This window comes from Nyctereutes procyonoides, unplaced genomic scaffold (assembly GCF_905146905.1).
Source record: "Nyctereutes procyonoides isolate TBG_1078 unplaced genomic scaffold, NYPRO_anot_genome, whole genome shotgun sequence".
NCBI lineage: Eukaryota > Metazoa > Chordata > Mammalia > Carnivora > Canidae > Nyctereutes > Nyctereutes procyonoides.
This window is the reverse complement of record NW_026575125.1, coordinates 45,909,624-45,933,698: the sequence shown is the minus strand read 5'-3', so window position 1 is coordinate 45,933,698 and position 24,075 is coordinate 45,909,624. Positions and strand designations below refer to the sequence as shown.

General features: G+C 50.5%; 1 protein-coding gene across 2 annotated transcripts in view; it reads left to right on the top strand.

Annotated features, from left to right (window-relative positions):
• FGD1 (FYVE, RhoGEF and PH domain containing 1) overlaps positions 1–24,075 on the top strand; it is a 44,753-nt gene that overhangs the window by 4,809 nt on the left and 15,869 nt on the right. Inside the window, exons 2-8 of one of the 2 annotated variants that reach the window (XM_055338654.1) lie at positions 14,126–14,243; positions 14,546–14,723; positions 14,840–15,278; positions 16,501–16,590; positions 17,266–17,414; positions 18,992–19,148; positions 19,254–19,392. In XM_055338654.1, coding sequence (XP_055194629.1) covers positions 14,126–14,243; positions 14,546–14,723; positions 14,840–15,278; positions 16,501–16,590; positions 17,266–17,414; positions 18,992–19,148; positions 19,254–19,392 — 1,270 coding nt within the window. Of the gene's footprint in view, positions 1–14,069; positions 14,244–14,545; positions 14,724–14,839; positions 15,279–16,500; positions 16,591–17,265; positions 17,415–18,991; positions 19,149–19,253; positions 19,393–24,075 lie in introns of both variants that reach the window. The other variant, XM_055338653.1, reaches the window with a different exon arrangement.

Sequence of the window (24,075 nt, the reverse complement as noted above, 5' to 3'; positions counted from 1 at the left end):
CAAGAGGGCTGGCTCCCTCTAATTTGGAGCCTAGGACATCATCAGATACTTCAAGAGTTAGAATGGGAGCTGGAAAGGGCCCTAGACACCATCTGGTTCTGGGTTTCCCAAACTGGGTGAACATCAGGATTCCCTGTTGACTTTGAAAAAAGTAAGTGTGGGCAGCCCCGGTGGCTCAGCAGTTTAGTGCCACCTTCCACCCAGGGCATGATCCTGGAGACCCGGGATCGAGTCCCGCTTGGGGCTCCCTGCATGGAGCCTGCTTCTCCCTCTGCCTGTGTCTCTGCCTCTCTCTGTGTGTCTCTCATGAATAAATAAATAAAATCTTTTTTAAAAAATGAAAAAAGTAAGTGTGATTCCCAACTCCACCTCGGAGCTCCAGAATCTTGGGGTTGCAATCCAGGAATCCCCAGGTGATTCTGATGTACAGCCTAGAATGGGAACTGATTTTTAGTTGGGGTAGTGGTGGCTCAGAGAAACAGTTTACTCATGGTCCTACAGTGAGCCAGCATGATTAGAGCCAGGAGAATACGTAGGCCTCCACTCTGAGGCCCTCTCCTCAGGACCCTATGTGGGCCTACCACCCTCTCTCCCAACCCCAAAGGAAGGCATGAGAATCTAAACTAAAGGGAGCAAGTCAACCCCTCACTCACATATGCACAATTACTGGCTGCCTCAATTTACCATCTATGCCTAGCTCTTATTAATGGCTGCCATTTGGCACTTCAAGTTGGAAAGCAATTGCAACTCTGGGACTCTAGGCAGAGGACACCCTGGCATCAGTAGCACCCACCACAGGGCCTGGCCCAAAGCAAGGTTCTAAAGGGTGTCAGCAAGCTTTAAACGCTAGGAGGAACATGGAGTGTGGTTCAGGTAAGAATTTCTGTGGGAGCAAGGGCACTGAGACATGGGACATCCTGGGAACTGGGAGTGGTTTTTTTTTAATTTTTTTTAAATTTTTATTTATTTCTGATAGAGAGAGAGAGAGAGAGAGAGAGGCAGAGACATAGGCAGAGGGAGAAGCAGGCTCCATGCACCAGGAGCCCGATGTGGGATTCGATCCTGGGTCTCCAGGATCGCGCCCTGGGCCAAAGGCAGGCGCCAAACCGCTGCGCCACCCAGGGGTCCCATGGGAGTGGTTTTGAGAGGAGTAAGGGAGAAGGCTGGGAAAGGGATTTTATCCTGAGGGCAAAGGGGTAACTATTGAAGGGTTTATTAAGCAGAGGAATGATGTGCCCAGATGTGGGTATTTGGGAGATCCCCGTAGCTACATGTGGAGAGTGGATGGTGGGGATTCAAGAATAGGAGCAGGGACACAGGCGGGTCGAGGTCATGGTCTTCCCAGTGACAGGTGATCATAGCTTGGGTTACAGTGATGGCAGTAGGTGAGGATAATAAGATCTGAGAGATATTTAGGGGCTAACATGGACGGGCCTTGGTGGTGGCTTGGATGTAGAGGCCAAGGAAGAAGGAATAGTCCGGGATGAGTTTGGGTTGTTGTCTGAAACCAACTACAGTGATCCAGTGGATGGCGGTGGGACCATCTACCTGCAAGAGAAGGAGCAGGTTTGAGGGAGGATACTGAGTTTGAAAGGCCTTGGGGGACATCCAGGTGGAAGTGGCCAGCAGGCATCTGGATGTAGGGTTGGAAAGCTCAGAAGAGAGCTCTCTGGGCCAGAGATGCTTCGGAATTCTCACCACCAGTGCATGTCAGGGGTCACAAAGCAGCTCATGGGAAGAAGTTGTATGTGGTTCTGGGGGCCAGTCCCATCCCTGAAGACATAGATAGTGAGGTCAGCAGAGTCACACTCAGGTGGATCATTCATGATCTGCCCAAACTTTTCCTTAGAAATGCCTTGTGGAGGGAGGGCAGTTTTTTTAAATTTATTAATTTAAGAGAGAGCACAAGTAGGGGGAGGAGGAGGAACAGAGGGAGAGGGAGAAGCAAGCTCCCCACTGAGCAGGGAGCCCGACATGGGACTCAGTCCCAGGACCCTGGGATCATGACCCAAGCTGAAGGCAGACGCTTAACCCACTGAACCATGCAGGCACCTATGAGGGAGGGCAGTTTTTAAAGCACATTTGCATAAAGCTGAGACCCATTTTACATATACCCAGGGTAGTGGCTGATGCCAAGAACCAAAGCAATCCTCCTGAAAAGCAAATCAAACATTAGTAAAGTAAATTCTTGTGGCTCCCTCAATGTTCTCCCTTTTGAGGGCATCCCAGAGAGGTCATAGAGGGAGGTTGCTCATGGAAAGAAAAGGGGGCTCATGACAGGAGAGGGTGGTGGGCTCTGCCGGGGACTTTTGGAGAGCAGCACTTTGAGATCCTGAGGGAATGTCTGGGAAAAGACCCAGATTTTGTTCAGTCAGCTGGGGCCCTCCAAACAAACACAACAGCATAGAAAGACTCTGGTTAGTGGGGGGGGGGGGAAGGACTTTCCCACACAGGACTAAAGGAATGGAAGTTTCCAAGTTGCAGGTGGCTGGCACCCCTGATCCTGAGCCCTTTCAGGTGCCTCTGTCCCTGTGAGAGGGCCTGGTTGGAGCTACCTGCTTCCTCAAGGGTGAGTGGTAGCTGTATCCCAGACAGACTCCAAGCATGGCTTTCTGGGGGCCAGTTAGCTAAATGCCTTAGGCAGATGTGGAGCTGGCCAGATCCTGGCTGGGTGGGGCCAGGACCTGTCTGGAATGAGGGCAGGAAGCACAGTCTGCCATTGGCTGGCCCTGCAGTGTTATGTTCCCTCCTCTGGGAGAGAGCACATCCTTGGAGCAGTGAGCCCAGCCTCTCTGGGCTCCAATACCCAGTTTGTTGGACTTGGGAGGCATCACATCTCCAAAAGGTGCTTCAAAACATGCATGGAACTGGAGACTAGGATGCAAGGCAGTAGCTGCAGGAGCCTCAGTGCTCCTGGCTCTGCCACTGGCTCACTGTGCCCCCAGGCCTACTTTTCCCTCTCAGGGCCTTAGTTTCTTCCATTTATAACATTGGGACTTGATCATCACCTTTGTCTGGCATATAACATGGCATCAATAAATACTTGGAAACAAATCCTTGGCAGATAAGGGAAGGGAAAAGGGGAAGAAGAAAGGCATTTCTTTATTCAATGAATGTTTATTGAGGACATACCCTGTGGTTGGTCCTGTGCAAGGTGCTTGGTGTGCAACAAGACAGGCACGACCCTGCTCACGGAGCTTCTTTCTAGCAGGCAAGAGCTGCATGGAGAAATTCTAAGCACAGATGCTGCAGGAACATACAAGGAGGGGGGTAAGTAGGGAAAAAAAGGACACTTGAGTTGAGACTCCGGAGATGAATAGGAGTCCAGAGGTAAGGCAAAGCGGAAGAGCCATTCAGGCCATGGGAACAGCATGTGCCAAAGCCCCAGGCGGAAGAGAGCACTTTCGAAGAACAGACAAGAGGCCATTGTGGCTGGAGGATGGGGGCAGGGAAGTGTTCTTGAGCTGGGCCTCCCTTATTCCCAAGCTCAGGAGGTTGGAGTTCACCCTGGAAGCAAGGGGAGCCCTTCGCAGGGCTGCAGGAATTGAAGCCAACTGTGTTTTCATAAGCTGGTTGTGGTGTGGAGAACACCTTGTAGAGAGGATTGGAGGGAAACCAGTTAGGAAGCTGGAGAATGGGAGAGAGCCTATGGATTCTAAAGCTAAGAAAGTCTAGTGTGCGAGAGCTTGGGGTCTGGCTGGATGTGTGATTTGAGGGAGAGGGAGGAGACATCAGAGAAAACCCAGCCTCTGGCTTGGGGGACTGCAAGGATGGATGTGCCACTCTTGGAATGGGGAAAGAAGGAGGAAGGAGGAGCCACTAGGCGCTGGATGTGGCTTGGGATGCATTGAATCTGAGGAGTCTGAAGACAGGGGATGGGGCATCCAGGTGGCTGTGCCCAGTAGGCAGGCATCAGCTGTGCCCACCTTGGCCCCAAAGTTAAGAGCAGGAGGGCGAAGGGCACAGGTGTGTGGTTGAGGTCCAGAGGGAATGGGAGGCTCTTCCTCATGCTGACAGCTTTAGGCCCTTTGTGGTGCTTTCCTGTGGAGCCCGCATGGAAGGGGTTAAGTCACAGAGGGAAGGTGCCTGTAGAAAGCGGGGAAAGGCGGGACTGGCAAGGCTGGCCCCAGGGAGCTGCAGCAGGCTTAGAAGCCCTTCATTTGGACCTGGTAGGCACACAGCAGCTGCCCACACCGCTACCTTTGCCTTCCCCTTCACCTTCCCTGCTCCCCCCCCCCAACTTCTTCCCAGTTCCCCTAGGTAGGGCCTCCCTGCCTAATGCATTCCAGGTGTTGACACAGCACCAGGGGTGGCAGGGAGTAGGGCAAGGAAGGTGTGGGTCTTTCTTACTGTGCATTTCTTAGGGGCTCCAGTCTCTAAGCCTCCCTGCTTCTGTTCTCTGGAGAATTCCTTCAGGGATCTCTGGGTCCTGAGTCTCCTCCTGCAAGGTCATGCAGTGGGGAAAACACTGCCCCCCACCCACAGACCCAGCTTTGCCTCTTTCTAGTTCTGTATGACCTTGGGCAAGTTTCTTCACCTCCCTGAGCCTCTGTTTTCTCATCTGTAAAATGGGGTTATCATGCCCACCTCTTAGTGTTGTCTTAAGAATTTGCCACAGGTAAAGAAATCCTCACAGCACTCATTGTAGCCAACATTCCACAAATGGTTCTGCTCTTTTTGTTTCTGCCCTTTTGCCTCTCTGAGGCTGCATCCCTTGCTGTCCCTGGCTCCCTTCTGCCGCGCCCCCCTTTTACAGCTTCCCTCTCCCTCTCCGGCTGTCCGGCTCTCTGCGGTCTTCATTTCAGTCTTCTCCCTCCTAGTCTTGGTTTCTCTCTCTCTCTCTCTTTCTCTGTCTCTCTCCCCTCGCCTTTTTCCCTCATGATCTCTCTGTTACTAACTCTCAAATTTGACCAGGCTTCTGGTAAAAGGGGAAGGGACATGGGTAGATGTTGGGGTCCTTGGGGGTCACACACAGCAGGGGTCAGAGGGGCCATCCCCTACTGGCTTTGTCCTCACAGAAGGGAAATCCCAGCCAGCGTGGCAGCCCCAGCACTGGGTAATTATGCCCCAGTGCTCCCAGCTGCAGCTCCACTCCCTTCCCTTCCTGTCCTCTGAAGTCCACCGCCCCTCCTGGAGGTGGAGCAACCACCCTCATCTTTCTCTGGCCTCAGGTCCAGAGACACAAGGAGGAGATGGCCAGACCCTTCTAGCAATCCAGCAACTGCAAGAGGGATGGGCTGCCTGTGCTCCCATGTGGCTGTGTGGTGTGTGTGTACATGTGTGTGCATGTGTGTACATGCGTGCGTGCACATGTGCCTGGCTGCTTGGCTGTCTTTGTCCCCAAGGGTATGTTCTGTATATATCGTAATGTTCTTCTTTTGGTGTATCTGTATGTGTTTGAGTGTGTGTCTGTATATATCTGCGTGTGTCTGTGTGTGTCTTTGGGTCTGCATTTGTTTTATGTGCCTGTTTGCCTGCTTGTGTGTCACCTTGATTCTGTCTAAGCCCCTGGGAGTTTCTAGATGTGGATTGTTGTACGGAGATCTTGTGTGTGCGTATGCGTGCATTGTGTGTGTGTGTGTGTGTTCCTGTGCCAATGTCTGTCTCTACTCCCTATGAGTTCTGTATCTTAGTTGTGGTTGTGGCTGATGTGTGTGTGGGCGGGGGTGCCTGTCTGTCTTTTGGCCCTTCCTGCCCGTTGCTCCTGTTCTGGAACGTTTTTACAAACCCAGGACTCTGTTCATTGTGCCCTTCATTTTTCCACCTAGTATTCACACCTTTGCTCATTTTCTTCCCCTGCCTACAGGACCATGCCATCCTGGATGGCTGAACTCAAAAACCACCTCCTTTAGAAAGTCATCCCCAGTCCTCCCTCCAAATGTGATTTCTTTCCCAACTCAGCAAACATTGGCTGAGGATATGCTGCTCTGTAACTCTGGACACAGACATGCTTAGGATCCAGTCCCAGCTCTAACTGTGTATCCTCAGACAAGTGATTTTGCTTCTCTGTGTCTCAGTTTTGTGGTCTATAAGGTGGAGCTAATAGTACACAGAGTTGTTAGGAAGATGCCATACAGGAAAGCATCAACACAATGCCCAGCCCAGAGTAGGTGCTTAACAAACAGTTAAACCCCACATACTTTATATCCTCCACTAAACAGTGAACACCTTGAGTTCCAGAGAGTTCTGAAGGTTCTTGAAATCCCCTAGTCTCTTCTCCAGGTGTCTTGCACAGGACAAAGTGTGAACTGGAGCAGGTGGAACAAAAGGCAGATTCTGGTTCAGGGAACTGCTGACAAGTATTGCATGAGCCTGCTCAGGACTAGAGAAGATTGGGCCCTAGCAGTGGGGATGGAAGAAGGGACCTCCAGGGCTGCCACCCAAAGGCCAGAGCGTGTCAGATAGGACAGAAGGTAAATGGCGGAGGTGGAAGGGGTCTTAAGGACCATTTACTTCAGATACCACAAAGTAGTGGCCCATAAGTTGAATTTGACTCACAAATTTTGTTTGGCCTACTCACCATTTTCAAAATTAGGGGATTCCATGTAGAAGTCTGCATTTCTGATTCTCTTGAAATATTGGAAGATCTGAAAACACAGGGCCCTGTTCCTGCAAAGTGACCATTAGATAGAAGGGAGGAGCTACTACCCCTACTTCAGGTGAGACATGTGGTCTCCAGTTTACCCCAGTTCTTACCATTCCCTCATGCCTAATGCTGTCCCAATTTACAGAAAGGTCCTTACTTTACATGAGGGTACACACTTTATAGAAACATCCCTCACTTTACAGAAGGGGCCTCACTCTACAAGAGACTTCTTCCATTTTGCAAGAGTCTTCTGTTTGGCAGAGTCCTTCATTTACAGACAGGTCATTCATTTTACAAAAAGGTGTACTCTCCTCACTTTATAGAATGTCCCTCCATTTTGAAGAAGTCTCCTCTACTTTGTAGAAATTTCTTCCCTTTACAGAAGGGGTATTCTTTTTGTCAAAGAGACCTCCATTTTATAGAAAGCTTCTCTATTTTGCAGGACAGAACATTCTAGGAAACTCCTTACTTTCCAAAATGGTTTCCACTTTCAAAAATGCCTTCACTCTGCACAAGGTGCCTCTGTTTTTCTGCAGAGTCCTTACGTTCAGAAGAACAGTCCAGTTCAGGGAAGGAACTTTCAAATCTAACCACAGGGTTGCTGTAGACAGCTCCTCCTGCATCTCTCACCCTTGACTGAGCTTTGTGTTTGAACTTTCTGAGAGAACATCTGTCAGGCCAAGCAAGGCCTGAGTTAGTCTGACCCCAAAGGTGTAGGCCAGGCAGCCCGGGTGGCTCAGCGGTTTAGCGCCACCTTCAGCCCAGGGTATGATCCTGGAGCCGAGATTGAGACCCACAGTCAGGCTCCCTGCATGGAGCCTGCTTCTCCCTCTGCCGGTTTCTGCCTGCCTCTCTTTCTGTGTCTCTCATGAATAAATAAATAAAATCTTAAAATAAAGGTGTAAGCTGGACCTCACATTCAAGGGGGAGATGGGAAGAAGTGGAGCAGTTAGGCCTTTATCCCCTGCTTTTTTCTCAAACTGAGGTACACCCCTCCCCCTTTGCCCCCCTCCCCTCACCCCTCACCCCTCCTCTCCCAACAGAGCTGGCTTTCCAAAAGACACTTTCTCATTTGCCTGTTGTTTTTTCTTTCCACTCTCTCTGTTCCCTTTCTCTACCCCACACCACCCCACCCCACCCCCAGGAATTCCAACTGTCCCTGGGGCCTACCTCTTAGCCTAGAGAGACTGAGGTCTAGGGGTTATAGGGAGAAGCATGCAGTGGGGTTCTGGAGGATTGAGTGCTGGGACCAGCTTCTGCCCCCTCTAGCATCTCACCAGGTCCTCCAAATGAGGAGCACACACATATTCTCCCCCATTTTGCAGATGGGGAAATTGGGGTCCAGAGTTGTGAAGCAACTGCCCAGGTCACCATGGAGTTAATGGCTGAGGTCCAGTCCGAGGCCCTATTAGCTGACTTGAGGTTAAGCCAAGGCTACAACTAGGAGATGGGAGACAGGGTGTTGCTGGCCAGGGAGGGGAATGCTGGGAGCTGAAATTACCAGAAAGAGGGGAGGGAGAGGCAGGGTCATTCCAGTGGAAATGGACAAATGAAGGAGTCCTTATCTTCCAACAGCTAGAGGACAGACCTGCTCTGCCAGGGCCCCAAAGCATGTACTCAGGGCACCTGCCAAGTAGGGGCATGTAGCAACCAGAAACAATTTTTGGAATGATTTTGTTATTTCAATAACAGTAAGTTGTCATGGAAAAATCCAAAACTCTATTATGCTTCTTAACCTTTATTTTACAGTTTTGTATGATTTGTATTTTCTTTTTTTTTTAAATTTATTTATGATAGTTACAGAGAGAGAGAGAGAGGCAGAGACATAGGGAGAAGCAGGCTCCATGCACCGGGAGCCCGATGTGGGACTCGATCCCGGGTCTCCAGGATCGTGCCCTGGGCCAAAGGCAGGCGCCAAACCGCTGCGCCACCCAGGGATCCCTGATTTGTATTTTCAATTGAATTTGAATTGAGTGTGAATTGCGGGTTGGGGTACCATTGTCTTTTCTTTGCCATGCCAGCTCTAGTAGGAATCCTGCCCTGATCTGAGGAGCTGTTGAGGAGAGTGGGGCTGGATTCTGTGTCCATCTCTGGCTGGGCTAGCTATGTTTCTTGGTGTGCCAATAGCTTTGTGTTGGATTACAGCCTGTGGCCTGTGGGTTTATGTATCTGTATGCACAGTTTTGTATCTTTGTGGATGTGTGGTTCTGTTGGCTTTCAAGTTTAACTCACATTGCTGTGTTTGGTGGGGGGCATTATGCTCTTTCCCTTCTTTGTTTTACTGGCTCCCCAAAATCTGGGGGCTATGATTACTATCCAATTTTACAGACAAGGGAACTGGGGTTCAGATAAATACAGAGGTTTGCCCAGGGTCACACAACTAGTGTGGGGGGGTTTTGACTCTGCATGACTCCTGAGCCAGATCTTCCTTCTTTTTTAAGAGAGGGAGAGAGCAGAGGAGGGACAGAGCAAGAGGGAGAGAGAACCTTAAGCAGGCTCCACACCCAGCCTGGAGTCCATTTCAGGGCTTGATCTCACAACCTTGAGATCATGACCCAAGCCAAAATCAAGAGTCAGACACCCAACCGACTGACCCACCCCGGCACCCCCAAACCCACTCTTCCTAAGGAGGGTGCCACAACACCTCAATACACACAGTCCAGTCAATGAGTGCAGCAATACCACCCCTCTTTGGGATAGTCATATACCACAGATTCTAAATGATTGACCTTGTTTTTTAATAAATAAGACCAGATTCAAGGTTATCCCTGAAATAATGTCACTGTCATGAGCATTTAGGTGCTCATTGCAGGGAAATTGGGTAGAGCCCACAGCTTGCCAGAGGCTTAAATGGACAAGAGACTAGGGGGCTCTCATTGCCAGGTGCCGCCTCAGAGGTCCGGCTCTGCCTCATTCACTCTAAGCCCTCCTTGACTTAGGTTGTGAAAATTTGCTCAAATAAAGTACAGGTAGATTTGAATTTCAGATATTCAACCAACAGTCTTTTAGTATGGTGTAATAAATTTTTAGTATAAGTATGCATAAGACATCCTTATACTAAGAAATTATTCATTGTTAATCTGAAATTCAAATTTAACTGGGCATTCTGTATTTTATTCTGGTCACCCTGTCCCCAGCCTCCCCTCCCACCCTGAGCTTCTCCACTACCAACAGGCTGACCTCCTTGTACTTCCTGAGCCCCACTTAGCTTTTCCTGAATGACACTTTCTTGTCTTTGAGACTGGGAGCTCCCTGAGGGTTAAAATGAGATTACCTTTTGCCTGCTGAAGGCTTGTTGGGACTGTATACCCCCACCCCCACAGGAAGACCTGGGACAGGTCCCAGGCACTCCTGGGGGGCCCAGGGTATGCTTCCAGTCAGTTGCAGGAGACGCCAGAATGGCAGCAATGGTTGTGTGCAAGCATAATATGCTGAGCGCGTTACATATGGATGTATGAACAACTTTGCAGCTCTCACTAGGTCATTGAGGGCTATGCATTGTCAATGTGTGGCTGGGTACGTTTTCACCAAGTATTATAAAATTTGGTGAAAAAAATAAAAATACAAAATAAAGTTTGGTGGTGTGACTTTCTGTGAGTGGGGTGGTGTCCTTTGTGGCCTCTGCTCTGATGGGCACTGGGGACTCTGGTAAACCCAGTAGTGGAGGGGGCAGTGCTGGTGGAGGACTCTGTCAGATGTGCAGGTGTGAGTGCGTGAGAGATAATGCTGTGGGTTGTCAACTATACAAAATGGGCTGGAGAAAACCAATGCAGGACCTAGCCAGGTGGGATGGGATGGGGCCGTGGGAATGGCTGTGGTATCCAAAAAGGGAGAAGGCCTCCTTGAGGAGCTCCCTAGGGGCAGAGATGGAATTTTCACATCTTCTAGTAGTGAGTCTACTGGGCTCAGAGCAGGGCTCAGAAGTATCTGGGAGAACTGAACTAAGCCTAGGGAAGCCAGAGAGTTGCATGGGGCTGTGAGGTGCCATGGAGACATAGCTGAGAAGTTCCTATTTTCCCCATGGGCAGTGGAAAGTCACAGAAGGTTCTTGTGCAGATAAATACCATGACCTAAGCTGGAGGTCCATCTACCCACCTGGAGGGAGCAAGACTTGGGGACAAGGGGGCCACTGAGGGAAAACAAAGGAGGAGACAGGGAAATGTAGGCAGAGGAACAGGCATGAGGAGCTCTAAAACAGGAAAGGGAGGGATCTTGAACCTTCTTCCTTCAGCAGAGCTTCAGCTGGTTCTTGGCCAGGCCTAGGAACTGGAACCCTGATGTCATCTCCCTGTAGGTGGGCATAGAGGTATTGCACTCACTAGCCACACTGCAGCTCATGACTTTCTGAAGCACTGGGGTGCAGCCCTGCCCCTCCTGCTTCTCTTTTCCAGCTTCCCCTGGAAGAGCAGGGATAAGAAAGGAGTCCAGTGTAGGACCAATCTGCTGAAGCTCTTCCATTGACTTGCTGTGTGACCTTGGGCCAGTCACTGCCCCCTTTCTCTGCCTTCATCTCCTCATTAGATACTGAGCTCACAGTCCCTGCCCCCTCTCTTCTGGGAATCAAGAGTGTCCCAGAATAATTGAATTTTATCCAGCTTCCCATTCTGCAGGGGAGCCTGCAAGGAGGCAGAGAGAAAGAAGAGCAGGCCCATTGGTGGGCTCCCAGGTGAGGTGGGTGAAGAGGGAGTGGAGGGTGGGCCATAGCAGGGCCACAAAGGATGATATGGTCATCCTCTCCCCAGAGCAAGCAATGGAGCCAAGAAAGAGAAGACCAGCCAGCCCCCCCCCCACCTAGCTGCTCTGTAACAGACTGGGTAGGGGGGACTCCCCCAGGGAAGCTTGCCTGCTTTGAGGGGTGGAGACAGGACTGGGTAGAGCCCTGAGGAGGCAGACAAGGGGCACCCAAGACCCTTGCACCTACACATGCATCTCTGAGGGGTTGGGGGTGGAGGTGTCTGCACAATGGGGTGCCTGGCTTTGCCTCCTGGATCTCTGACCCTGTCAAATACTCTGTCTTGCTTTCTCTGGCCATGTGTCTCTCAAACTGTGTCTCTTTATGTGCCACCCTCCAAGTGATTCATCCTCTTCAACCCCACACTCAGGGGAATGCAGGGCAGGACCAGGCCAGGAGGTGCTGAGCAGGGCAGGCTAAACTGAACTGAGAGGAGCACTTCCTCCCTCCCAGTCAAGGCCCTGCCTGCTCAGGTATGAAAGGAAGTGAGGAAACTGCACCCAAGGCAAGATACAGGGTGAAGGAGTGGGGCTTGGCCTGGGGGCACGTGTTCCTGCAGGGCTGGGAGGGGCCCATGGCCTGAGTTCCCTGGGGCCTACCTGGCTGGAGTAGGGCCAGACTGGGGCCAGAGACCCAGGGAAGCTGCTGGAACGCTGTGGGTTGGGCTGTTCCTTCCCTCCAAGACTGGAAGACCTAAAATTCCCTGTGACTTTTTTTTGCCCATGTGACCCTGTAGAGTATCTCTGCATGTTGTATCTGTATGTTTTTGCATCAGATGGCATTATTGACACCACAACCATTCAGATCAGTAGGCACATGTTAGGTGTGTATGTATGCCTGAGCCCCTAAGACCTAAGGACACCTTGGACATGTTTGTTTCATGAGTATGATGGAGTAGTAAATCAGGGCATATGTCTGTGATTGCTTGTGTTCTGGAAACATGGCAGTGTGTGACTTTGTGATGTCATCCCGTTGTATGAGGTTGTATCTAATGTGGTATAATGACCCTGTGTGGTTATAGTCCTTGTGACCATGTGGACCACTTGTAGGCATGTGAACATGCAACACCATATTATGGTACATATGACACACCAGGGCCCTGCGATTGCAAGACACAGTATAAATTACACCGTATATATTTGTGACTCAGTGCAACCATATTTGAGGAGTATACATGATGGGAAGTAGTTGGGAAATTATTGTATTAAACTGTATAAAATGATAGGCTTGCCACTGCATGACTGTCTTTGTGACCGTGCATGACTGTGCTTGTGTATGGGCTACCCTGGGGCTGTGTGGGTTTTATGACTGTGGGTCTCTGTGACTATGTGTGACTGGGCTTTCCGGAGCATGATGACGTGTGATTGGATATTAGAATTTGTGAGGTCCAGGGACGCCTGGGTGGCTCAGTGGTTGAGCGTCTGCCTTCAGCTCAGAGTGTGATCCCGGGGTCCTGGGATCGAGTCCCACATCAGGCTCCCTGCAGAGGGCTTCTCCCTCTTCCTGTGTCTCTGCCTTTCTCTGTGTGTCTCTCATGAATAAGTAAATAAAATCTTTTTTTAAAAAAAAAGGATTTGTGAGGTCTTGCAATTGTATGAAACAGTCTAAATAACTCCATGTGGCTCTGTAACTGAGTGGGCCCTTTTGTGACTGGTTGGTATGAGACTCTGTAATGCAGGGTAACAGAGTCTGTGGCTGTGTGTGGCTGTGGTTTGCCCTCCTTCTCTGTCCCCCTCTCGCCCCCCCCCCCACACACACTGACTTCCACAACTCCCTGCCTAGCCAGGCCCACCTGAGCCCCACGCTCCTTCCCTTTGGGACATGTCATCCTGGAGGGTCCCTCATTGCCTTTCAGATGGAGTCTTCTGTCCCAAATACAGCCATCATCTCCCCTAGGACCAAAGACAGAGGTGGACTTCGGGAGCTCACAGTAGGGAAGAGGGATGGTGCAAAAGACCTCCCATTTTCTGTATTTGTTGCCTGTCATTTTAAAGCCATTCCTGCAACCTGAACTCTGGGTGCTGAGTGTGTGTGGTTGTGTGTGGGTGTGGAAGTAGAAGAGGTCAGTACAGATTAGTGAGAGCCTAGGATTTTAAGAAGCAAAACTTTTGCTCGTGAAATACAGTTTTGTCATTTTTTAAAAAAGATTTTATTTATTCATGAGAGACACAGAGAAAGAGGCAGAGACATAAGCAGATGGAGAAGCAGGCTCCCCACTGAACAGGGAGCCAGATGTGGGACTCAATCCCAGGACACAGGGATCATGACCTGAGCCAAAGGCTGAGCCAGGTGCCCCCCCCCCCAGTTTTGCCATTTTTTAGCACACTCCACTATATAAAATGGTAGACAAGGAAGTCCAGATATCCTCAGGACCTTTAGAAGAAGAATGAAGAAGGCTCAGCATACTCACTGTGGCTATATAAGCAAGGGCTGCAAACACGTACACAAACTGTAGGGTGCTCACATCCACCCCTAGCCTGGCTAAATGCCCTAATAATAATGCCTGCTGACATACAAGGAATCAATGTACAGATCACAAAGAACTCTTGTCTATTGATGCAAACAGCCAGCCACAGCCCTGGGCCTGGCCCCCCATCTGAGGGCTGTGGTAGGGGCTTCCCAGAAAGACAGTGTGCTCAGGAAAGTGGTTCAGGGAAACCCAATATACCCCAATACCTGCTAAGACATACAACCCCAGGCCCCTTTGGGGCCACATCAATTGCTTCACACCCAGCTTCTCCTCTTCTGTAGGGCTGCACCAGGGAAACCGGATCCTGGTTAAAAGTTTGTCCCTTGACCCTGGCCAGAGCCTTGAACCTCATCCAGAAGGTCCACAGAGGCTTCGCTCAGACCCAGGCCCCCCCACTGAAACCCCCAGCCAGCGTCCTTCACCTCTAAAGCGGACACCAGGCCCAAAGCCACAAGGTAAGTGGTTCCAAAGGTGGGCAGAGAAATGGCCCAGGAGAGGGGATGATGGAGGGAAGAGGTTGACCAGTGGCAGAGGGCTAGTCCTATTAGAAGGGTAGGAAACACCGTGGTCTAGTAGCAAAGGGCTGTGACCTAGGGCTAATGGGTACATACTGGCATTTTGCCTCAGTCTTGCTCTGTACCTGCCTGGGGCAAAGGTGCAGCCTGGGGTGGGGGATGTGGAGGGCCTTGTGACATGACAGCTACCTCTAAACTCAGCTCAATGGGATCTCCCCTCTCTTCCCTGTCCATTTCTCCAGTCCCCCCAAAGCCCAGCTACCTGCAGATGCCCCGGATGCCCCCCGCACCTGAGCCCATTCCCCCTCCACCATCACGCCCCCTGCCTGCAGACCCCAGAGTGGCCAAGGGCCTGGCCCCCAGGCTGGAAGCCAGCTCCAGTTCTGCAGCAGTATCCTCACTGATTGAAAAATTTGAAAGGTGAGTCTGGTCCCTGTCGGGATGAGGGTGGGCCTGGGATGGGAAGGAAGGCTATGAGACAGGACTCTCAGGCAAGCTAATACCCTGCCTCCGTGTGTGTCCACCATCCGCCTCAGAGAACCTGTGATTGTTGCCTCGGATAGGCCAGCCTCTGGCCCCAGCCCAGGTTCCACAGAGCCTGCCGTGTTGCCACAGCCACTCCCGCAGCCACCAGTGCCCCAGCTTCCCGAGGGCGAGGCCTCCCGCTGCCTGTTCCTCCTGGCCCCTGGGCCCCGGGATGGTGAGAAGGTGCCCAACCGGGACAGTGGCATTGACAGCATCAGCTCGCCATCCAACAGTGAGGAGACCTGCTTCGTCAGTGATGATGGGCCCCCCAGCCACAGCCTGGGCCCTGGGCCCCCTGCCCTGGCCTGTATCCCTGTTCCTTTGGCTGACCCCCACCGGCCCGGCTCCCAGGAGGTTGATAGTGACCTGGATGAGGAGGACGACGAGGAGGAGGATGAGAAAGACAGAGAAATCCCAGTGCCCCTAATGGAGAGACAGGAGTCTGTGGAGGTACGGACCCATGTTCACCAAGAGACAGAACAGTGTGGAAAAACGAGGAGCCTGGCTTTTACACTTGGTTCTTCCCTAGCTCACTATTTCTCAAAACAGGGCATTGTTTCCACTCTGGATGTTTGGCTTCCCTGGTCCCCTGGTCCCTAAATATTGGTTGCAAACCCAAACCTCACCCCCTCCTTCACTGTAGCTACCAAAATGACCATGCACAGTTCCATATGCCCACTGGGAAAATTGTTCTACCCTCAGCAGAGAACCACTAGCTGGACCTCAGTTTTTCCATCTTGAAGATGAGCGTCTTGCTTGGGGATCTTTTAAAGTCCCATTCCAGCTGGAAAATCCCAAGACTCAGTAGCTATGTGACACTAGGCAAGTCTCCACTCCCCTACCACAGCCTCAGTTTCCTCACATCCAGAGAGACTTCCCAGCAGCTGGCCACCAGAGGGGCATAAGAGCTAGAGCTCCTCTTCCCCAAGGGACCCGAGGCTGTGGCCACAAAGGCTCTTGGCAGCAGGAAACCCTTTCTGTGCCCAGCAGCCTAAGCCTGCTTTTCAGAGGCTTCCTTGCACTTAAGTTAGGTTGCAGCCAGAACACCTTCTTCACTAGAACCCAGCTCAAATGTGGGGGCTGAGGCCAGGGACTCAGGAAATATGTGTCCAGCAATTTGGAAACTGGGCAGACAGGCAGAGTTTTTGGACATTTTTGTACCTCTGTGTTTTCTTCACATCCCAGGTACTCGGCAAGCCTTTGCTGACAGTGAACTGAGTAGGTGAATAAATAACATTGGTAGACTACTTAACCTGTAGTCTGCTATGTTCTACTTGTAATAAATCATTTAACTATCTCAATTACAAAGGGACTTAGGTTCTTTTATTATCAGTATATGTAGATGAGGAGATGTAAATACAGAGCAGTTACACAACTTATGCAAGCTGATGGATGGCAGAGCTAGGAGAGAGCAGATGCCTGGGTGCATGAGTGGCCAAGTGAGAGAGTGCATACATATCATCAGAATTGAGGAGTGGCCTTTATGATACACCAGGGAGGCAGGGATTGAAGCTGGGAAGTTTACAGGTCTAGAGATGGGGGAATAAGGAGGGTTATTCCAGGATGGCATTGGGCTTAGAGTAGCATTTGAGCTGTCCTGAGAATTCTGAAGGCTTGGGTGAAGGTTCGGGGACGGAGCGATCGATGAGTGGTTGCCTCTTCTCCTTCCCAGCTGACTGTTCAACAAAAGGTGTTCCACATTGCCAATGAGCTCCTGCAAACTGAGAAGGCCTATGTTTCCAGGCTCCATCTCCTGGATCAGGTGAATGGCCCCTCAGGGGTCCCAGGGCCCCAGGACATGGTAGGTGGGTGCCAAGGAAGAAGTAAGAGGGCCTGAGCCCAACCTTACGTTACCAATCTAGAGTTGGTAAGACCACATTCTGACCTTGACCCGCATCCTGTCTCTGAAGTCAGTTCTTATTATGATCCCAAGCCTGATCTTTGGAAGCCTCATTCCAACTTTGGGTGGGTACAGCAGCCCTGACTGCAACTCTGACCTAGATCCTGAATTGACGGCAGCTGTCTACCAGGCCCTGATCCTCATTCTGGTCCCATTCCTGACCCCAAATCCACTAGAAGCCCCAAGGGTAGGAATTTTTGCTTGCTTTGTTCACTGTGTTATCCCAGCTGTGTTATCCCTAACAGTGCCTGGTACATGGTAGGCACTTAAAAATATGTGTTAGATGAATGGATCTGACCCCAAATCTAATTCTGACCTTGGCCCTGCTCCTGACTTCTCATCATTCCAATGCCTGCCTCCAGGTCCTACCCTTGATAACTGGAGATCCAGCCCCACACATAAGCCTAATTCCATTCCCTCTCTGCTCAGTCTCAAGACCAATGCTGAGCCCAAAGCTCCACAGAGCTGCCCACAAACACTGCCCTCACCCCCCACCAAGCCCCAGGCCCAGCTGAACACCCCTGCCCTGCCCCACAGGTGTTCTGTGCCCGGCTACTCGAAGAAGCTCGGAACCGGAGTTCCTTCCCTGCTGATGTTGTCCATGGCATCTTCTCGAACATCTGCTCCATCTATTGCTTCCACCAGCAGTTCCTGCTGCCTGAGCTAGAGAAGCGCATGGAGGAATGGTGAGGGACCCCAGATCTAGGTTGCCTGTCCCCCTGTCCACAAGCCTGCCAAGCCCAGGGCATATGTGTGTTCTAGAGTCCACTCTTGCCCATCCTCTCCTCTTAGTGCCTTTCACAAAGAGAATCAGACCAACGCTCCACCCTCTATGACCTCCCAACCAAATGCAAAACGCAGACCAGGACTCAGAAAATTACAATAGAACAGCACAGCCCTTAAGAGTATGAGGTTAGAAGCCAGATTGGCTGGGTTCAAATTTAAGCTCTGCCCTTTGCTAGCTTTGTGACATTAAGCAAGTTTCTTAAATCACTATGGTTCAGTTTCCTCCTCTATGTAATGAGGATAATAATAATGGCCTACTTTGTAGGGTTGTTTTAAGGATTTAAATGAGTTTATCCATGTCAAGAGTTTAGAACAGCATCCTGTAAATAAGCGCTCAATGTGAACAGTTGTTTGTTTGTCTTTTTTTAATATCAGATCTATGATAGAGCTGAGAATGGAAGGCTGTAGGAATCCAGACAAATGGACTAAACCTAGTCTGGAGTTAGAGAAAGATTCAAGGAGGAGCTGATTCCTGAGCTGAGTAGAAAGAGGCAATCTCCCAGCCACCAGCTCTCCTCTACCAATCTGTCCTTTAAAGTCTGTACCACCTGCCATAATGGTCTTTCAGAAAAATCAGACCATGTTACTTCCTGCTTAAAATCATCTCCATGCTCAGGGTGCCTGGGTGGCTCAATCGGTTAAGCATCTGCTTTTGGCTCAGGTCATGATCCCAGGGTCCTGGGATCAAGTCCCACATTGGGCTCTCCACTCAGCAGGGAGCCTGCTTCTCCCTCTCCCTCTGTCCCCCTCACCCTACTTATGCGCTTGCTCGCTGGCTCTCTCTTCCTCTTTCTCTGTCTCAAATAGATGAATGAAATCTTTAAAAAAAAATCATCTCCATGCGCCCCACACCCACAGGATAAAGTATGTCTCCCTCACCAGACTATAACCATGCGCGGCTGGCATGAAGCCAGTTCCTACATCTTCCCAACTGACTGTTACTCCTGAGGGAGAGGCCTGGCCTGATTCTTGTGTGTCCCTCAGCTGCCTGTGAGCAATGAGGGCTAAGCCCAGGTCTAGTCCTGTGTGTCCCTCAGCAAACTGTGACTCCTGAGGAGGATAACCAGGCTTCACTTTGTCTTCCCTATTAGACAGTGACTCTGTTGGGGCTCTGTTGACTCATTTGTGTCTTCAGAATTACTCAGCATAAGGCTAGGCCCAGAATCAATAATAAGTGTATGAAGTGGCCCTTGCAGTGAGGTCAGAGAAGGTATTTCAGGACATGTTATTCCTGGTACTAGAGAAGGGCAAAATTGGGGCAGGTGGCAGTCAGGGCCATGGTTTCAGTTCAAGCTGTGCCTTTTGGCCTAATTGGCCTATAACATAAGCAGCAATTCCAGAGGAGCAGACTGACTGAGAAGTAGATTTCTAGGAATGCAATGAGAATAGCTTACCTGGGACTAGAGACCTAGAACCCTGGGGGAATTCTGGGGGACAAGGATCAGCAGGACCATGCCAGCCCCTGCTTCCACCCCAGGGACCGCTACCCACGCATTGGAGACATCCTGCAGAAGCTGGCACCCTTCCTCAAGATGTATGGCGAGTATGTGAAGAACTTTGACCGTGCTGTGGAGCTGGTCAACACCTGGACAGAGCGCTCCACCCAGTTTAAAGTAATCATCCATGAGGTGCAGGTAAGCAATGAAGCTGGACAGGACAGCCTGGGGAGGAGAGGTCTACAGGGACCCAGTAAGGGGTTTATGGCCAGACCTGAGCTGCTCTGCTTCTGCCTGTCACAGAAGGAGGAAGCCTGTGGCAACCTGACATTGCAGCACCACATGCTGGAACCTGTGCAGCGCATTCCCCGCTATGAGCTGCTTCTCAAGGACTATCTCTTAAAGCTGCCCCATGGCTCCCCGGACAGCAAGGACGCCCAAAGTGAGTGCACACATCTGGGCCCTGCCTCGCCCCATCCTCCAACACTTAACTCACAGGGTCAGCCTTCCATTGCAGCATAATGAGATTCCAGGATAGGCTCTCCAAACTGAAAGCTGCCTGTGAAAGGCCCACAGAGGCCCTGGAGTGAGACCTCAGGCTGAACCTCCAGGTTGAGATCTCTGCCTGAGTACCCAGACAGAGCACTCAGGAGTCCCCCAGTCTGACTGAAGTCCCCAGCTGGAACCCCCAAGTTTGAAGAGCATGCCCAGAATGCTCCCCTAGAGGGAGCCATCTGTTTTCTAGGCCAAGACCCCAAGACTGAGCCCTAGACTCATCCTCAGATGAAGTTGCCCAGAGTCCAAAGCCTCTGCCCCATGAGCCCAGACCGACCCCTCAGGCCAAGCCCTCTTTACCAAATCTCCATAGCTGAGCTCCCCATGAAGATATTTGTCTCATCGAGCCCCTGACTTTTCCGTCATCCACATTTAGAGCTCCCCTCTGTGTCACCAGCTGCTACCTAGGATGAACCTCATAAAAAACCTCCCAAGTCTGATTAAGGCCCCACAGAATCAACTCTTTGGAACTGAGCACCCCAGGCTGGACCCCATATTTTCTACCTCCAAGATTTGGATCTCTAGTCTGAATGCCTCCTCAGACTGAGTCCTCACACTGACCACTAGAAAAGTATCTCATTCTGATTCCTCCAGTATGAGGCCCACACAAATACACCCCCACCGCCACACCCAGGGTCACATCTCCAAGAGTGCTTCCCCAGAGTCTCCCCAACTTCCTCTCCCCAGAGCATCATTTCCATTCATCCCTTCGTTAATATAGCAATTATTTACTGAGCACCTTAGTTCTGCAAATTGGTGCTGGCACAGAGGATAAGGGAAGTAAACAAGACAGCAGATAATAAAGAGAACTGATAAATACACAGGAGAACATTAGGTAGGTGCTACATGTAATTCGGAGAATACGAGGGTGATGTGACAGGGATGGCGGAGGTGGGGGGCTTCCTTTAGGTTGGGTGGCCTCTCTGAATAGAAGATATTTGAGTCAGACCTGAATGACAAGAAGAAGGGAGCCACTCCCCAACTGGGCAGGAACATATTCCCCAGAGGCAACAGCAAGTACAGAGTTCCTGGGGGGAAGGGGTGGCAGCTTGCAAATCTCTGGACCAACAAGAGAGCCAGTATGACTTGAGCATGATAAGTGAAGGTAGAATGGTAGAAGTAGGGTTGGAGAGAGGAGCGAGACTTTAAAGGCCAGGCTAAGGAGATGGATTTTATTCTGAGTGCAGGGGTTAGCCATTAGAAGATTTTGACCAGGGTTACTTGGGAAGCAAGAGAGGGAGCTGAGAGACCAGTAAGAAGCCTTTGCAATAATCTTAGTGAGAAAAGTTGGCTTGGATGAGGGGAGTAGAAGTAAGAGCAGTGGAAGTAGTGAGAAATGGTTGGATTCAGGATATATTATATTTGGAAGCAGCACCAAAAGAACCAGGGTGGAATGGGTGTGAGTCTTGGGAAGAAAAGCCAAGAATTACTAGTAGAATTTTTGGCTAGTGGTGATAGTTCTTGAGATGAGCTTAAGGAGGTTGATTTTGGACATGTTCCAAGTGAGCTGCCAGGTAGGTACGTAGTCTAGAATCTAGGGAGAGGGATTTGGATGTCACTGGCTCATGGTATTCAAAGCTGTGAGGCTGGCCACAATCAACAAGAGAGTGAAAATAAATGGAGAAGAAATAGGGGCCAAGGGCAAGCTTAGGGAAGTGGAATCAGCAAAAGACTTAAGAAGGAGCAGCCCTAAAGGTAGGATGAAAGTTAGGAAAGTGTGGGGGGCTAATCAGGAGCAGACACTTGTGTCCACTGCTGTGTCTTCTTCCCAAATTGAGCCCCCTCCATCCTACCACATGGGACACTTTGCTACCAAGCCTGGACCTCTAGAAAGAGTGAGGACCCTAGGACGTTTGACAGTTGGACTCTACAGACAGACATCTGCAGACTAAGTGCCTCAGTCATCTCCCCAAATGAGAATCCCCACTGAAGTGCCAGGAGGAGCTACATAACCTAAATCTCGAGAAAGAGCCTTCCAGACTGATTCCCTGGGAGCAGTTCCATAGGCTGACATCTCCAACCTGAGCCCTCAGGCTGAATCCAGTATAAGGTCCCCATTATAGAATGCCCCCCCCCACACACACACACACACTGATTTCCCCAAACTAAGATCTGGGCCTTCAGAATGTTCTTGTTGTGAACTCTGAGAGTGGGTTCCCAGCCCTCAGCCTGAGGTCCCACAGGGAAATCCCCCCCAGAGAACTTCCCATTCTGATCTCCACAGCCACCATTCTATAAACAAGTATTGCCAAACTTAGAACCCCAGATTAACACCCCCATTTACTGTCCCTCAAGCTGTGACATCTATCCTGAGCCCAAAAGATTGACTCTTTTGTCAGGGACAGATCAATACTATTGACTGAGACACAGACACAGCCCTCAGACTGATTTCTACAGTTCCCCAAAGGGAACCCTAAGATTAAGCTGCTAAGTCTGAGCTCCAAACAGACTCCAGATTGTGTCCTCCCTAACCTCAGTCCCCCAGACTGCAGACTCCTGTGTTCATCCCCTTCACTGTGCCCTTGGAAGAATGCCCTAGATTTTCTCCCAAATGAAGTCTGATCCTCCAAATCTCATCTTCTCAGTCTTAATTCCCAGACTGACTGCCCACAAGAAGCCCCCCCAAAATTTTCTACCTTGCAGCCTTGAATTCACAGATTGAGATTCCCAGGCTGAGTCATGCAGAATGAGGTCTCCAGACTGGGCTCCGTATTGAGTTCCAGGAAGGATACCTCACTGCCACACTGAGTCTCCACATTTTATAACCCTCCAACTGGGATCCCCAGAGGAAACCTCCTGTCTCATTTCTCCACTCAGAGCCCATGGATTCTACAAAATCGCATATCCGCGTTGGGCTTCCAGGACTGAGTTCTTCCATTTTATTTCCACACTGGGCCTCTAGCATGACATTTCCAAACTGAAATTCCTCAAGTGAGCTCCCTGTGATGAACCCCCAAAATGAGTTGCTGGTGTAATATTCCTAAACTGGGCACCAGATGAGTCCCTTTTACCAACTATGTGTTCCTGGGCAAGCTGCTTGGTCTCAGTTTTCTCATGTATAGAAGGGGCATGATATTGATAACTCCTTCATAGAGCTATTTTCAGGATAAATGAGATAAACCAGGTAAAGCCATCAGCACAGTGCCTAGCACATGGTAGATGCCCAATATTAGCAGTTTTTATTACTGAATTCCCTGGCTGATACCTTCCCTGCTGAATGCCAATTAAATCAGCCCCTAGATTGAGTTCACCTAACTTAGGTTCCTATTATACCAATCTCAACCCTATCTGAGTCCCCAGAATGAACCTCAGAGCTTGAATGTGCCCAACTGAGCTCCCCATGCTAAGCCCAAAGATGAGCCCAACCCCTGTCCCGCACAGGAAAGAATTTTCCAGTCCGGTTTTCTGAGCTGCTCAGAATGAGAATCTCTGAATGAAAGACAGTCCAAGATATGCTCACTATGCTACCCAGCCCAAGATCTTAAGCTGACCTTCCAATTATTTACCCCTCAGACTACAATCCCCAGGCAGAATCCCAGAAAGTACCTTAAGGCCTGACCCCCACTGAATCATATCTCTGGTTCCCTAGACTCACTCTCCCACTTTCTACTTCCCTAACTGAACTCTGAAACCTGGACTCTAGACTGGGTTCCTCAAACCAGGCCAGGTGGAACTGCTACCATGAGCCCGAGACTGGACTCCAAACCCAGACTCCCAAACCCCACCAAAACTTCCAAGCCAAACCCCTACACTAAGTTCCTTAAACTGCATTCCCTAGTCCAAAGCCTCAAATGAAATTCTAGACTGACATCCCCACATTGGAACCACCTCCCCTCAAGACAGAGCCTATGCACACTGGACCCCTGGAGATACCAGTGTGCACTCCACACAAGACATCTCAGGACAGACTTCCTGATAGCAAAGCCTCTACTCTGAGCCCAGTGACCTGCACCAGCCTGAATTTGTATGTCCACAGCTTACCAGAGTCTTTTTCCTGTCCCTTCCCTGGCTACCTCTGACCTCTACCGCCCAACATGGCCCTGCCCTGGGGTGCGGGAGGTGCAGAATGGGTAGGAGAAGGGGCAGATAACAGGGAAGTTCCAGCTCTGATGTCAACTCAGCTGCTTCCCAGGAAGATAAGGCCACCACCTCTTCTCTCTGAGTCTGTTTCCTCATTTTGGACAAACAGTGCACAATCACGCCTATCTTATAGAATTGGTGTGAGGATTGGAAGGATCTCATTTATTCAAACCATCTGATGGGGAGCACTGGAGACAGGGGAAGGGGGGGACACTGGCCCCATCCTAGGGCGTTCCTCATCTACTGGGGGATGCAGATTTGTAAATGCATGATGAACACACAGTGTGACTAGTGGGACAGAGGGGAGTGCAGAGGAACGTGGGAACTGTGACAGGGTCCCGACCCATTCTATGAACTCAGGGCAGGTTTACTAGAGAAGGCAAGCTGAATCCAGTTAGCCAGATGAAGCAAGACAGCACATATTTAGGGAGGTACATGTGGAGAAAGTCGGAGAGGTCAGCAGAAGCCAGATCTCCAAGGGCTTTCAATG